The 14595-nt window shown below is 51.2% G+C and overlaps 4 protein-coding genes and 1 non-coding gene across 5 annotated transcripts; 2 read left to right on the top strand and 3 right to left on the bottom strand.

Moving 5' to 3' along the window:
- Positions 1–413: 413 nt before the first annotated feature.
- On the top strand, positions 414–2187 carry STEHIDRAFT_145639 (uncharacterized protein). The gene is made up of 6 exons (XM_007301667.1): positions 414–458; positions 528–681; positions 806–1219; positions 1284–1398; positions 1476–1938; positions 2051–2187. Exons 2-6 carry the CDS (start codon positions 567–569, stop codon positions 2102–2104), a joined length of 1161 nt encoding a protein of 386 aa, XP_007301729.1. The 5' UTR covers positions 414–458; positions 528–566; the 3' UTR covers positions 2105–2187.
- A 980-nt stretch (positions 2188–3167) lies between these two features.
- On the bottom strand, positions 3168–3900 carry STEHIDRAFT_166768 (uncharacterized protein). The gene is made up of 4 exons (XM_007301666.1): positions 3737–3900; positions 3609–3644; positions 3514–3543; positions 3168–3391 (listed from the first exon to the last, which is right to left on the bottom strand). The coding sequence occupies exons 1-4, from the start codon at positions 3851–3853 to the stop codon at positions 3383–3385; spliced, it is 192 nt and encodes a 63-aa protein (XP_007301728.1). The 5' UTR covers positions 3854–3900; the 3' UTR covers positions 3168–3382.
- A 1854-nt stretch (positions 3901–5754) lies between these two features.
- On the bottom strand, positions 5755–10170 carry STEHIDRAFT_93738 (uncharacterized protein). The gene is made up of 8 exons (XM_007301665.1): positions 9911–10170; positions 9647–9785; positions 8892–8991; positions 8561–8679; positions 8260–8392; positions 6750–8013; positions 6524–6661; positions 5755–6436 (listed from the first exon to the last, which is right to left on the bottom strand). The coding sequence occupies exons 1-8, from the start codon at positions 10082–10084 to the stop codon at positions 6392–6394; spliced, it is 2112 nt and encodes a 703-aa protein (XP_007301727.1). The 5' UTR covers positions 10085–10170; the 3' UTR covers positions 5755–6391.
- A 110-nt stretch (positions 10171–10280) lies between these two features.
- STEHIDRAFT_t116 lies at positions 10281–10354 on the top strand. The gene has a single exon. It is a non-coding gene; the product is annotated as a tRNA-Ala (tRNA).
- Positions 10355–11160: 806 nt separating this feature from the next.
- STEHIDRAFT_154481 (uncharacterized protein) lies at positions 11161–13501 on the bottom strand (the record flags this gene model as incomplete). The annotated part of the gene is made up of 13 exons (XM_007301664.1): positions 11161–11223; positions 11295–11697; positions 11881–11933; positions 12037–12057; positions 12111–12153; positions 12214–12229; positions 12305–12489; positions 12582–12688; positions 12766–12866; positions 12976–13015; positions 13088–13254; positions 13335–13369; positions 13467–13501. The coding sequence occupies 13 exons, from the start codon at positions 13499–13501 to the stop codon at positions 11161–11163; spliced, it is 1269 nt and encodes a 422-aa protein (XP_007301726.1).
- Positions 13502–14595: the final 1094 nt, after the last annotated feature.

Genomic DNA, 14595 nt, shown 5'->3' with positions numbered 1-14595 from the left:
TATGAGCGACCGACTCCGGAGTGCTCTGAACAGTCGTCTATGTGGTGTGGGTAAGAAGATCGACGTGATTCGGTTGATTCCTCCATCTTACCCCGTCCAAGCGCCGTTGTTTCTGAACCTCTCCGATATCATTATCCAGTCCCAATTTGGCGGCTTCCTACCATCGTCAGCTGGCCATTTACACATCCTGGGCCCACCGCCCCATCTCTCTGTTCCATACCCACGGGTTGTTTGCTCAAATTCCTCTGTCCCCGAGGTTTTTCCGGCATGCGTACTGCTTGTCGAACATGGTCTGCGCGCTCAGTCAATTCGAGCAACGTACCGGTGACTCGTGCGCCCAACGACCCATGTGTTTTCTAGTGATGCTTATATACAGACTCAATCAACGATACCGAGAGACTTCTGTCACGCACGCTGGTTTATTCTCCTCATACCAGAGGTCCCATCGTGCGACAGCTGTTAGTAGGATTCCGGTCTTTCTCCATCATTAGGACTAACTCTCAGTCGCAAACTTTGGCGCTCGTTAGGGCTCTGCTAGCAAATAGACCTTGGGATTGGACTCTATCATGCCTGTGGCTCCTGTAGATGCGAGTGGTACCGTGCTGTATTACGAGGATTCTGGCCCACTGGAAGGGAACTATACGACACTCGTCATCGTTCATGGGACCGCATTTCACGGAGGTAAGTGCGCTGTCCCTCGCTTCTCCAGCATCCTACCACACACATACCCCACCACGCTCACGTTCTACAATCTAACCAAATCTCTGGCTCGGTTTGCACGCATGCGTCGCCGTACCAAACATAGCTTTCTTCCGCCGTATGATTCCCTACGCTGCTCCCAACAACCTTCGCCTCGTTCTCCTCAATCGCAGAGACTACCCCGGCTCGACCCCACTCACCGACACCGAACTCTCCGCTCTCAAATCGATCTGCGATCCCACCTCACCTACGTACAATGCAATTAAGTCTCTCGAAGCGCAGTCTGATTTCTTGAAGGCGAGGGGCTTCGAGGTGGCGGAATTCATGGCATGGTTTGCGAAGACAGAAAATATTCCGAAAGTAGTAAAAAATGAGGATGGAGGGAAGGAAGGTGGCGTGGCGTTGGTGGCGTGGAGCAGTGCGAATGGTACTGCGTTGGGGTTATTCGCGCATTTGAAGGGGTTGAGGAGGGAGGTTAGGGAGGGATTGGAGCCGTATTTGAGGACGTATGTATATTATGGTGAGTTTTCCCGATATCTGGTCATAATAGAGCTGACGAGGTTGTTTTCGTGTTCATTGTGTAGACGGCCCACGATGGGTCATAGGCTTCCCACATGATGATAGGTTCGACCGTCCGTTGGTCGATCCAAACACGACACGAGACGAACGATGGGAACAATTCAAAGTTTGGATTGGATCGTCGGTCTTCTGCTTCTTTCCTTCTTCTTTCTACTGTAGCTCTAACATGTATTTCCCCGCTGACCCTACCAACGCAGCTACTACTCTCACAACCCCGCCGCCTTTGTTACCCATGATCTCTCTCTTCTCAGCGGAACTCCCATAACCAACCCACCTCCCGAAAAGATCGCTACGTTGGAACGCCTCTCCCCACAAGAGATCGAAAGCGTCAGGAGTCGATATGCACAATTTCATTCTGAGGAGGTGGTGAGAATATTCGGGGATGAGATATACAGAGCGCATTTTAGGGAGGGTATGTTTGGGCGTGGAGAAGGTATTGGGTTTACCAAAAATCATATAGCAGAAAAAAATGAGAATAGTGTGGTGTGGCCTAACGTCGGCATCCGAGTGTTGCAGTGTCAAGATAGCCTGTGGGAGATCGTAAGCGCGATTTGGGTGATCGAGGAGCTGTACGGCGAGCCGGAGAACGTACGGAAGAGGGAGAGAGGAGAGGCAGGGAGGAAGATTGAGTTTACGCTGATGGAAGGGGCCAATCATTGCGTGCGTATCTTGTCTATATTGACTACTGATATACAGTTCAGTTCCGGCTGGAGGTCGACCGCAAGACTAATTTCGACTTCTTTGTGCGTGGGTCGGTTGTTCTGATTTACAGGCACACTGGGACCAGCCAGGAAGGCTGACGAAGCTATTCGCCAAGGTAGTCTGACAGGATCGTTCCAGGCTTGCAGGATCTGAACGGAGGTGATGTGCATGGCTGAATTTCGAGTGCTAATAGACTTTATATGTTAGTGAAATACTCGAATTTTTCATACTGAACTTGACGTGGTATCGACACAAGTGGATCCCTGCTTATATTGAACAGTATGAAGGTTTTTCTCGGACAACAGTCCTTTAGTGGTTTTAAAAATGAGATCACGCAAATGAAGACGAAAGGGAACCACGTACCCTGAAGTTGTCTGAACTCGTCTGAGGTCAGACGAGGTCAGACGAGGTTCTCTTGTTTTGGCTCTTGCAAGATCACCGATTGTATGGCTGCTTAGTGTTGAGATGCATACATCGAGTTTCGACGAGTTTGACTACCCAGACGGCTCGTATTGGGTCGAAACGGCCAAGGTGAAGGCGGAGCAGTAAGCTGACAATACTGAACATCTCGTTGATTGATTTCTACGGGTACACGTTGAATGTGTCTGTGCGCTCGGAACGGGAAGCGGCATCAAATGGATGTCTAAGGCTGGCTTTGGCTACTTAGAAGTGCATGCTGTTAGCTCGGTATGCATATCGACAGCTATGGACGACGAATTTCAAGGGCTCGTCAAAGTGCCATACAAGGCGGAGATATTTGGTGCGCCGTAACTTGCTGCAAGACTAATGTCAACTTTTGTTTGTGTGGGTCGGTGCTTACGATTCACAGGCGCATGGGGACCAGACAGAAAGGCGCACGAAGCTGTTCCCTCAGGTGATCTGCCGATATCATTTAGGGTTTGCAAGATCTGACCAGAAATATCGAAGTGAAGTGCCTCTACAAAGTGCTATCATACTAGTACACCTCCTGGACCCTATGACTCGCGCCGAGACGGATACAAATCACCAATGGTTTCGGCCATTCCTACGCACAGCTTTCTACCTTTCATCATCACTTCAGCACAGCTGACCAGCCCAATCAATCATCATATGCAGGCATCCAATGCTCAAAGAGCTTGGCCACTCTCTCCGTACCTACTTTCAGCTGCGAGGTTTCAGTAGAGCTACTCGGTCTTCCAAGCCAGACTCATTCGAGACACTTGATTCCAGCCCGTCATAAAACAACAGCACATCAATTTATGCGGCTCAACTCGCACATCATGCATACTCGTACATACGCCGCAGCTCCTAAACCTGCTCATACCACTTCTCATACCACTAGTATTTCAGTCCCTCTGTGACATAGTACCTCAGACTTCGAACCGTGGACGTGTTTGACTCTGAGTTCCAACGGCGTGCCCGTTTAGGAGGGCTGTGGGCGAATGAAAATCAGGTTCGTCAGCCAATCAGTGTATGAGGAGAGGAAAAAACGCCGGCGTCGAAGAGACGAGGCGTTCCGTTTGAGATGGCGGAGAGTAAAATCAAGATGCTCACGCAACAGCCAGCGCAGTCGCCGGTGCAGAACTATCGAGAAAATATGCAGGTCAGCGGAGCATTCGGAAGGTAGATTGTGTAGAGAAAGGGCTCACAGTGGGGCAGCCACAGCCGGGAGGGTCTTCGCAGCACTACATGGCATACAACAAGCAACAACCATCAGTACGCAGGATTGGGAAGCGTGGGGTAGGAGTTAGGGAAGAGAGCCGCTGTTTGTACTCACGTCCTGGCGAGAGATTAATTCTCCGCGTTTGTTGATGGTCGTGCCCCAGCCATCACCGGGAGAGGCAGCGACGGCGGCCACGAGAGCCGCCAAAGAGAAGAGAATAGAAAGACGCATTGCGCAAAGAAGACGTTCGAGGGCTGCTTTATTTGTTGGGTGGGATGGGTGGGATGGGTTGGGTTATGAGGGGGAATTCAGGGCGCAAGAGAGAGCAGCTTTTATATTGTTGCGACTCAGAGCAGCGGTGAGTGTGAGATGGGGCGTGAGGAGGAGTGAACTAATTTAATCTGAGCTGTGCAGATCATGCGCCAGCGTGTTCTGTGCACTTCAACATTTGCTTCTCTGATGATACACATGGAGGTAGTGAGGAAGCTTCTAGTCGAGCGGCTCATCACTCCATCTGATGCTACTGACCAACTGAAGACGGACAGGCCTTCGTGTTTGTTTGTCTTATGTCGTTACTCGAGGACATCTCCTTGGACATCAGAGAACGTCGAGCTAGAGAATTGATCAGTCGTATCTACGAAAACTGAAGCTGCATATTTTGATAGGTCACAGTAGCTGCTAGTATCGGTCAGTAGCTAGACTGTAGTCGTATGCACCTAGAAGAGGCAACGGGAAATATAACGCGCGTGATGGACCTAGACGCTACCACATCTGTAGCAGAAAATATCAACGATCATCCCCGGAAATGTGACGTCGATCCTGAGTCCTCTGACATTCACTCTGCGGCCACTGCAAGCCGCTCATGAAAATGTCATCATCAACGCCTCACCTAATCGTCACTAAGCCTCTTTTTCTTCGAGGAACGTTACACCTACAGCGTTCATAAGTTTCAGAGTACATGCAGTGTCATAACTGTTAGAACGAACCGTACGAAAGTTCTGCACGGAAGAAGGTCCCCATTACTGTAAAGATGGGTTTGAAGAATCCTGGAAGGTCGAATTTGAGTTGTGGAAACTCTGTGTAGTGATGCAGCAAGTTGGCCTCGTGGAGAACCCTCGTATGCAAGCAGACACCTGCAGACACAGCCCGACAACCTATTCTTAGCGACAAAGGGAGGATCGGACTTTTAAAGGTTATTTTGAGGTAACGTGGCAACCTGCACGGATTCTGCAGAGGGTCATGCGGAGAAATCGTCTCCGCACACGTCTGTGGGTTTTAGTAAGAGGGGGCCAGGGAGTAGTGCTGGCGGAATCCCTCCAACTGAGAGTGCGGCACTGTGGCGGTCATCACTGGTCCCTAGGTTCTGTACCTTTTTTCCTGCTAGAAAATTGGGCAGAAATATAGATCATCTGCAGAGTGAATTATCTCGTAGCCTTGAGCAAACCCGAAGGGTATCTGTCAACCTCGTGATGTGCTGGATATTGTTCACCGAAAATGTACTTTTGGACGCTCTGTTCGGGCTCCAATCCGACAGAGACACAAAATTACAGCCTGTTATATTGTTGAGGATAATGAAACACCTTTGTGGCATCCTATGCCGCGCATTCTATGGGATCAAGATCCTGCGTATGCAGATGTGGGCAGGTCAAAGAAACAGAAGCCCGAACACTATTATGGTGTCAGTGCCATATAAACACTTAGCCATAATCATTGTGCATTTTCGAAGGGTTGCTTCAAATAAAATCTTCTAATGACCACCAAAAAAGGGGGAGATAGTCTGCGATCTCTACCACCTCACAGCCGAAGATACGTTTAGACAAAGGAACAAGCGAGCACGTACATGGATAACCTATGCTTCCTTTTATCGACGGGGACTTACTACTAAGCTAAAGCGGTCCGGAGAAAATGAGTACCCCTAACCCAAGCCTAAAATGAAGCGAAGATACTCGCTATGCTTTACTAGCTTTGTCGAGTAAGAGCTGTAAGCAAGGTCAGCAGAACGATGAATTGTCTCATATGGACGCACCAGCGTCTGCGTCTGAACAGCGGCGATGTCACGAGACGAACGCAAGGCCCCCGACAGAGAGAGGTTTCAGAGACTCCGAGCTCGCGAAAGACGAGCCAAAGCAAAAAAAAAAACAAAAAAAAAACAAAGGTCTAGTCAGTAGGTGTGTAATTGTCTCAAGTTTGGGCTCACCGTCATGAATCGATGGGACACCGCGAGTCCATCCATGTCTTGAGCGGCCATAGCCAGAGCCAGAAGAACGGAAAAAAGGATATAACACGAATTGGGGCGAAGAATGGACGTACGAAGCAGCTGGGAAGAGTCGAGGGTAGGAACGGAGCGTGTATGTACCGTGTACTATATACGATACGGAGCGTACGTAGGAATGTATGGACGAAAGACCATTTGCCAAGACGGAGAAGGGATACAAGAAAGGGACTTCGCGATATTTCTACAAGGTAGATAAGCATTTTACGAGCAACACCGCAGGTCATACAAAGTTGGAGGCTAGCTAGGAAAGAGGAGCGACGTTTCTTGGAACTGTAACAGAAACCTGAGAACCATACTACTTATCATGAAAGCAAGATCTAGACAGCCACAGGGTGTTTGGACCCAGAGAAAGCTAGATGGAGGACGATACACCCCGCGTAGATCAACGGATAGATAGGGTCGGACGTCAATTGCCAGTATCGCGACGCCATGGCCGTGTCTGTGTTCATGTGCGGCGTATACGTGCCGTCCGAACTCAAGGGTCAGAGTCGCGCTTATACAATAATCTCATCCACCTTCGACCGATGGATGCAGAATCCCTACAACCGGCCCAGCCCAGCCCAACAAAATATCGTCAGAGAGAGCGCAGTGATCATAACGGGATAAAACAGGAAAAAATAACCCACAGGCGTGACCCACTCCTTACAGCTACAACACACCCCCGCCCAATCATAATTCCCCAACTTCGCCCCACACTTCTTGTTCGGACATATGATCTTGCCCGCGAGGTTGCCGTCCTCGAGGAAGAACTCCATCCAGTTCATCTGTTTGTACCACACAATCGAACATCAGCCATAAAGCGAGCAAAGGGGAGGAGGAAGGGAGATAGTGCAGGGGGAAGGAGATACGCACCGGCTCGACAAAATACCCCGAACACTTATTATTCATCAAGATCGGCGGACTGACCGGCACCCTCTCCCTCTCTTTCTCTCTCGCCCCACTCCCTCCTCCAGGGGACATAGCCCTCCCGATCGTCGGGCTCCTCAACGCCGCTAGCTTTGGATTAGCATATAACTGTGCGGCGAGGTCAGCTGGGGATTGGAGGGCCGGGGGACTGGGGAGAGGGAGAGAGGGTGAACGGTTGGCTTTTTGTTGAGTCGAGGACGACGAGGGCGGGGATGTGGATGTGGGTACTGTAGTGGAAGACGTCGATTGCGCTGTACCGTTCTCCGCACCAGACGCGTTCGTGTTCGTATCGACGCTCATGGGCGTCGGCGGATCCGGCCTCGTCGTCGACGTCGAACTACTACTCGTCAACGACCCCGTCCCATTCCCAAGCACGCCACCGCTCCCCTTCTCGCCGTTGCGTCGACTAGCCGGATGCGCCTCCCCCGGCGGAGCCATCTCCACATCCTCATCATCATCCGACTCGACCGCCGATGACATCGACAACGCCGCGCCAAAGAATCCGGTCCCTATCCTCGGCCTGCCTTCTCCCCCAGCACCCGCACCGGAACTTTTCCTCCGCTGGACGACACCACTCCCTCCTACTCCTCCACCGCTCCTAGTAGTCTTTTTGCTGGCCTGCGAACCCTCACTATCCCTAGGTACAGGTAATTCTTCGTCCTCCTCGTCTTCCAAAGCACTCATAGTCCTACTCGCCGCCAACCCACTCAACACGCCCGTCCCCTCGAACGCTAGACCGCTCGGCCTTCTCGACCCTGCTCCACCGCCACCTCCACTGCCGAGACTCTTCGCCCTCGTCAGACCCGCACCTTGTCCACCACCGGTCGTAGCAGTGGTGGAGGTAGTAGAAGAACTAATAGGCGTCATCGCAGTCATCCCTAACGCCCCCGCGCTCGGTCGCCGAGACTGAACAGCCGATCCCCGCCTCGAAGCCGACGAGAGCGGGTTCAGCGGCGCGAGGGGACGCATACCCGCACCTGTACCCGTGCCATCATCCTTCCCTGGGGCGGACGTGGACGACGAGATTCCTGACACGGGAGACATGGCGGATACGGAAGACATAGCGAGCGACATAGACGGTCTTCGAGACGATTCTTCTTTCATGGACGGACGGCGGGAGGAGACGGGGGAGAGGGCGGCTGCGTGGGCGGGGGTTGGGGGGCCGAGTTGGCCATGGTCGAGCATGTGTTCGCGGGCTGCGAGTTCGGTTCTGTTGATGGGTGTGGGTGATGGTAAAGCGAGGACGAGTACGAATGCGATGCGATGAATAGGAAGTTAGCGAGTTTCGGGAGAGCAAGATGGTTGAGGTATATGTATGTTTATGTGTATGAAAGGAAGTAAGCGAGTTGAAGAGCAAGGAGAGGAACAACATAATTTGTGTGGTAATTGGGTGATCTTGTCGACTCGAGGAAGGTTGAAAAGAAAGGGAACAAGAGAGGGCGAGACAAGAACGCACCGACACATCTTACACCGAATCCGCCTCCTTGGTCCCTGTCTCGGCCCTACAGTCGGCGTCCCAGGAGTCGAATCCGAAGGCGTCCGCGGGAACTTCGCGAACATGGTCGTTTCTGGGGCCGTCCCATCGCCATCTACGCGTTTTGTCCACGAAACACAGAGTATGCGTCAAGAATGTGTGTAACAGGGGGCGGAATGGTCAGTATCGCAGTGAGGGTGACGTTCATGCATATAGTGAATGTTAGGGAAAAGGGAGGGGGTTGGCTAGGGCAGGATAGGAAAGGAGGGAAAAAGCAACCCACTCATCATCTCCTCAACAGCTCTCTCTAGATAAAACATGCGCGTCGCTTTGTCTTTCCGAGAGACTTTGTAGGAGGCTTGGTGGAAGATCTCGAGTTGGTATAGGAAGCCGTCGTTTGGCCTGGATGAAGATGAGGATGTGGATGTGAGTGTGTGTTAAGTATGGGTGTGGATGGGTGTGAGCGGACGTGGAGGTGGAGGTCAGTGGGGGTCGACGTGAGTAGGAGGGGAGAAGAAGGACAAGAAGAGATAGACGGAGGATGAAGGAGAACAAAAAAAAAGGAGGGGGACGATCCAAAGAAAAAAGCAAAAGCAAAAGAAAGAACCACTCACTGCACATTAGGCCTCGCTTTCTTGATCATCTCAAGGGCGGAGTTGGCGTCGAGGCTGCGGGAGTACATGAGGTAGGCGGCCGCGATCGTTGCGCTTCGACCTGGATTCACGTGTGATGGTTAGTATGATGATTGAGAGAGAGAGAGAGAGAGGAGGGGAGGGGAAGGGATGTATACGGGATGGGAGTGGGAATGAGCTCCAAGAAAGTGGTTGGTATGAGCACGGGATCGCATTCATTCTACGAAGCTGACCCTAAGCTGCAGGACTCGTGATACCGAGGAACAGAGCCTCTCGGCTGGACAACGTAGATATTAACGGGATCGTATCTCCCTATCACCTGAACACTCCATGTATTTAGCATTTTGAGTTCATGGAGTGGGAGGACGAGAACTTCGAAAATCATCGCACGCCACATTGATGTGGCCCTGCGAAGATGGACGGATCGTGATATCTGTAGCGGCGAGGAAAGAGAGAAGATGGGGTGGAGGTATCGAGTATGGCAAAGAAGAGGGCTTGACTGGGGAGGAGGACGATAGATGTCCTCGCAGGATGTGTTTTTCTCAGGCAGAACGAGATGCCTGAGATCATGGACTAGAAACGGTCCTCTCCATCGTCTCCTTCTCTTCCGAAGGTCGAGTCACACTCCCTCGATGATACAACAACGAGAGACATAAATCGGACCAACCGCGAAGGAGGAATCCAACCAGGAAGAACGAGGAACGAAGTGAAAAAAAAAATAGCGAGAAGGGACGTACTCATGCCAGCCTGACAATGCACCAACACCCCCCTTCCCTTCTCGATCTCCGCTTGTATGAACGTAATCGCCGGAATAAGATGTTGCAGTATATCCGCGTCCTGCGTATCGTCGAGCATGATCTGATGGCGCATGAACGTCTGCACATCCCATCATCCCATTCGAACGCATCCCATACCACCGCATCCCAAACCATACCAAATCCACATTCCCAAGAATGTTCTCGTCAGTCCCCAGCACCCAGTCAGAGAGAGAGAGGACGGACCTCATGTATCCCGACCCGACCCCTCATAGCGCTCAACACACTGTGTATATTATTCGCCCGCAGCGTCTCGACGTCCTTCGCGCTCTGCAGGTCGCCGACCCAGAGTCCGGGCACGATCTCGTCCATGTGGTTGTAGGGCTCGTTTTCGCTTTCATAGTCTTCTGAGGAGGCCATGGCTGCGTTTGTGTTCGTGTGTGCGTTGAGAGGAAGGGGTGGGTGCGGGGAAGGTATGGGATGGGACGGGATGAGAGCGGGATGGCTGCAGGAGAGCAAAGAGGATGGAGGGAAGTGGAGGGATCGAGATCGACCTGGAATCTTCCACCACAAAGCCCTTGTCTGGTGTGAGTTATCAAAGTGTTACAGTTTTTACGGGCATGTGGTGTAGTTGGTTATCACGTTCGCTTCGCATGCGAAAGGTGTCCGGTTCAATTCCGGACATGTCCATGGGAGTTTATGGCGCACCCTTTTTGAATTCCATGTCTTTTCTATTTTTTTTTCATGCAGATAGTTCCACCATTGTCATGGTCAGGGTTCCGCTGTGTCATAACCAGACATAACGAATCCACGCATTTTGCTGACCACTCAACACGCACTTACTGTACATGTGGGACGATAAACATTCGTACACTGGCATCGCCAGCAGCAGTCTACTGCCTGAGTCTGAATCACTGGACATGCCCGTGGCCCGTCGCCCGAACGAAGACTCGGAACATCATCATCATCATCATCATCTCGAAGTTTGGACTTGAAAGTCGTGATACTCACTTAGGAGAGCTGTAACTTGTAATTGTATCTTTGGGGCCCCGACCAGCAGTACTGGTACAAAGACCATTCCATTCAAGATCATACTCCCGACCGACCAACCAACCAACCCATTCCCGTGAAACAAATCCAAGCGCTGCACCGTGACTTCGTCTTCACCCTCAACCCCGCTCTCGTTCTACCGCCGGTATGTTACAGTATGTATATACTCTGCACTTTGATTGGGTTGAGGTCAACAAGGCCGACAGAACTCTGAGCGTTACCGGTGTACATGTAGCATGCACCTCGTCCATCCATCGACCTACGTATGAGTCCCTAAGTATCTCCGTCTCTTCCCTGGAATGAGCTGGAATGAACCGCTCTTACAACATCCCACGAACTTTCCCTCCCCATTGTGATTCTTCCTCGCACGATCCATCCCTTCCTGACTGTGTTCCGCACACATAAGGATACAACTACCACATTTCGTTACTAGTTAGTAAAAAAAGCTACGCTTCTCCGAATGTGACCATCGCGATCCCTTCATTGGACTCGTTCTCGTCCTCAATGACCTGAAAAGTGTAATGTCCATCTTCAGGAAAAACCAAAAACGATACAAAACCGGACTTACACCATGACGAACCACAACACCCCCATCCCCACCCCCATCACCCTCGCCCCCTCCTTCTACCTCAATAAACCTAGAATCACTATCCGCCTCCACACCCATGTCCACATCCGCATCCGCATCCTCGCCCTCACCCCGTCCAAAGAAATCGAGTGGTGCGCCTATATTGCCCAGCGATAGCGACAGTGACAGTGTTTTGCCTCTGCCACCGAATCCTCCACCTGCACCCTCACCCTCACCCGAGCCTGAGCGAAACCTGATATCCGAGAGCGAGTGTGACCCTAGTATGGATCGAACGCCGTTGATGGAGCGTCGGCCACGGGGGCGGGTACGGTGCGGTCGGGCATGGGAAGAGGAAGAGGAAGGTGTGTAGGATCGGAGGTTGAGCACGAGGTGGTTCACTACGAGGCTTGGAAACCTGGGTGTTATGTATCATGATGTGATATGGTTGGTTGCGGCCCGGGTGTTGGTGCGGAGGAGGCGTTATGGGGTGATTCATTAAAAGTATTCGTTTGTGTCAATGAGCATTTACATAACTTTGGGCGATGCGACTGAGGATGTTGGTGGATGGACGGATGGATGGACGGACGGATGGACTTACATGTTTAGGTATGGATTGAGACCGCTGAGCCAGAGATTGGACGCGTAGGATGACTGTGTGTTTCGTGGCTCCGTCAGTCGTCGGTATCGGATGGGCAGTGGTAAGGGTAGTGTGTGACGGGGTGTGGATGAGGATGAAAGGGTCCAAGATGCTCACGCTTCCGTCGAATAAGCTGATCTGGTGTGACCATCAGCCTGTGTAAGGGTAAGAGCTGAGCAAAAGGTGCGTACAATGACCAGAGTGAAAAGGAGAAGCTGAGTCGCGATGATCAGACTAGGAAGACAAACGTCAGCTCAGATCATCGACGCACGAGAATATCATCCTATCGCTCACAGGAAGTGTATAGTACCTAAATCCATATACCGAACCGTTCAGCCCACGAATGTCCCGAGATCTCAGGCGCAGTGTAAATGGAAACACCCACCATCACGAAGAAAGATATAAGTAACCCCTCTATACCCCAGCCTCTTCGACTCGAGTACATGTCCCCACGTCGTCGCCGCCGTCAGGCCGAAGACGTAGCCATCGAGTAGTAAGGCCAGTGCTACGGCGATGATTTCATCTGTTTGGGCGAGCAAGTGTTGGTGTGTGTTAATGAGTATCGAGTTCCTTCATCTAAAGAAAAGGTGAGGGCCTTACAGCTGAGTCGATGTCGACGGTTGAGTCAGATGGGAGATATGAGGTCTAGAGGATAGACATACCTGTTGAACCTCCGCCCGTCCAATATTTCGACGCCACAGCCCGCCAATATCGCAAACGTAGACTTCGTATGCGACGTTCCGATCCCTCTCGCCAGTACGAAATTACGCTGCATCAGATGCGTACGCCGTAAGTACCTTACACTAGAACGACCCGGCAGAGGAAGTATGTTTGGAGAAGACGAACGTAGATGCTGATCCCGACGATGGTGATCAAGAGCGGGACGCATATAATCAACACCTTCGTCTGTCGTCCGCTGATGCTCCAAACCCGTAGTACGAGTATGCCTAATAAGGGACGCAGGGAGGAAAATGTTATTCTTATACTTATGCACCGTACTGATAGTGTGAGAGAGAGAAAAGAATGTAACTTGCCATTCGTCGCGATCCAACTGACGGTCAGCAACGCCACCCACAGGGAGATCAACCCTCTGCAACTGATCATAATATAATGTTAGCCACTCAAGTTCACCCCATTATACTCCGGAAAAAATGGAAGAGACGCACACATCATCCGATATATCCCTCGCCGCCGTCGTAGCCAACCCAAGTGCCAAAGCGGCGAAGAACGAGTACCGATTGACGAGGAACACGACCGTCGTGACGGACATGCTATTGGTCCAGACATGCCGCACCTCCTGCGGCAGGGTGGCGATGTAGTCGTACGCCCATAACGCTTTAAATTTTGTCGCAAGTTGGAGTTAGTAACTTATCACGAAGGAGTTGTGCTTTGGATGGTCTAAGGGAGCTCCGCACCTCCTGCGGATACGGCTGTCCAGTTGCCTATGAGTCTGTCGGTGCGAGTGGTGGAACGAGCAGACAAACGGTCAGCCTGAGCCTGAGTATCCCGACTAGTAGTAATGATTCGATATGGAGGGGAATAATCACCGTGTCCATTGCATCCGAGCTTCGTCGCTAGACATGGAAGCAAATAATACAGGATGGAAAATTGTGTTTGACGGTCGTTGGGACACCGGGAGGAGGGGGGTTGACTGCAGAAAGTAATATATATCAGAGGAATCTGATGGCCGAGGATGTTCTCTCGGTGTCTTCGATCAGAGTGCGGCGTCATTTCCCTGTCAAGACATGTCTTGAAACACGCACCGTTGTAGCACAGTCTTCAGATCAAGTGTTAGACGGAGAACGCATCCTCATGTGTACTTTTCTGCTGGGCGTAGTGGATGGACGTTCACTTGATCCGATTGGAACAAACAGACTCGTCCCGAACGGTTAGAAATGCCATAATTATTATGAAAACATCACATATATGTTGAAACTGCCGCCTCGAACGGTGACCGGAGAAATGATCGCATCCGCGTCTCTTTTCGTACTGACTTTCCGATCTTAATTAATCACTGGCACTGAGGGTAAAGCTGACCATCTATACCCAAACGGTATCATCGCGACATTTCAACACCACCAATTAACCAGACTGGTAAGCGAGTGTCTATAGCAGGCATGCCAACTGACACCACCCGTTTGTGGAAGGAAGGAAGGAGCCCGAGTGTCTCAGATTCCAGAATACAGCCGTTTGCATATGAGATCGGAGTGATGCGCGGTGAAAAAAATGGGCGCGCCTCAACCAAACAAAGCCATAAATGGGACTTCTTCTCGGCACACTTCGGCAGTGGCACCGAGGGCGTTTGGCTCCTTGGGTATCTTCCGACAGCCTCTAGGCACAATTCTCTGTGTATTCTATCTTATTTATAAGAAAAGTATATGTATCATGTCGATCAACCGAGCATGCAAAACTAAGAGACACGGAGCAGCTACCCCAGGATATCAGAATGTCAATGAAACGATGGACGGTCAACTCGACAAATGTGCGGACTTCGACTCCACAACAAAGCACCGAACTCATTGAAAGAGCCGAGCCGTGATGCTCAAGAGGGGGTGCAACTGTAGACAAATCAACTACATATAGGGATGATGTTGGGAATGTAATGAATGAAGGGAATTCGACAGAAGTACATTCAAGCGAGGACAGTTTGGGAACAGTAGGATTCGTCGTACAGGG

Source organism: Stereum hirsutum (genome assembly GCF_000264905.1).
Source record: "Stereum hirsutum FP-91666 SS1 unplaced genomic scaffold STEHIscaffold_4, whole genome shotgun sequence".
In the NCBI taxonomy this organism is placed as follows: Eukaryota; Fungi; Basidiomycota; class Agaricomycetes; order Russulales; family Stereaceae; genus Stereum; species Stereum hirsutum.
Note: the sequence above shows the minus strand (reverse complement) of the source record. Positions and strands in the feature narration are given on the sequence as shown.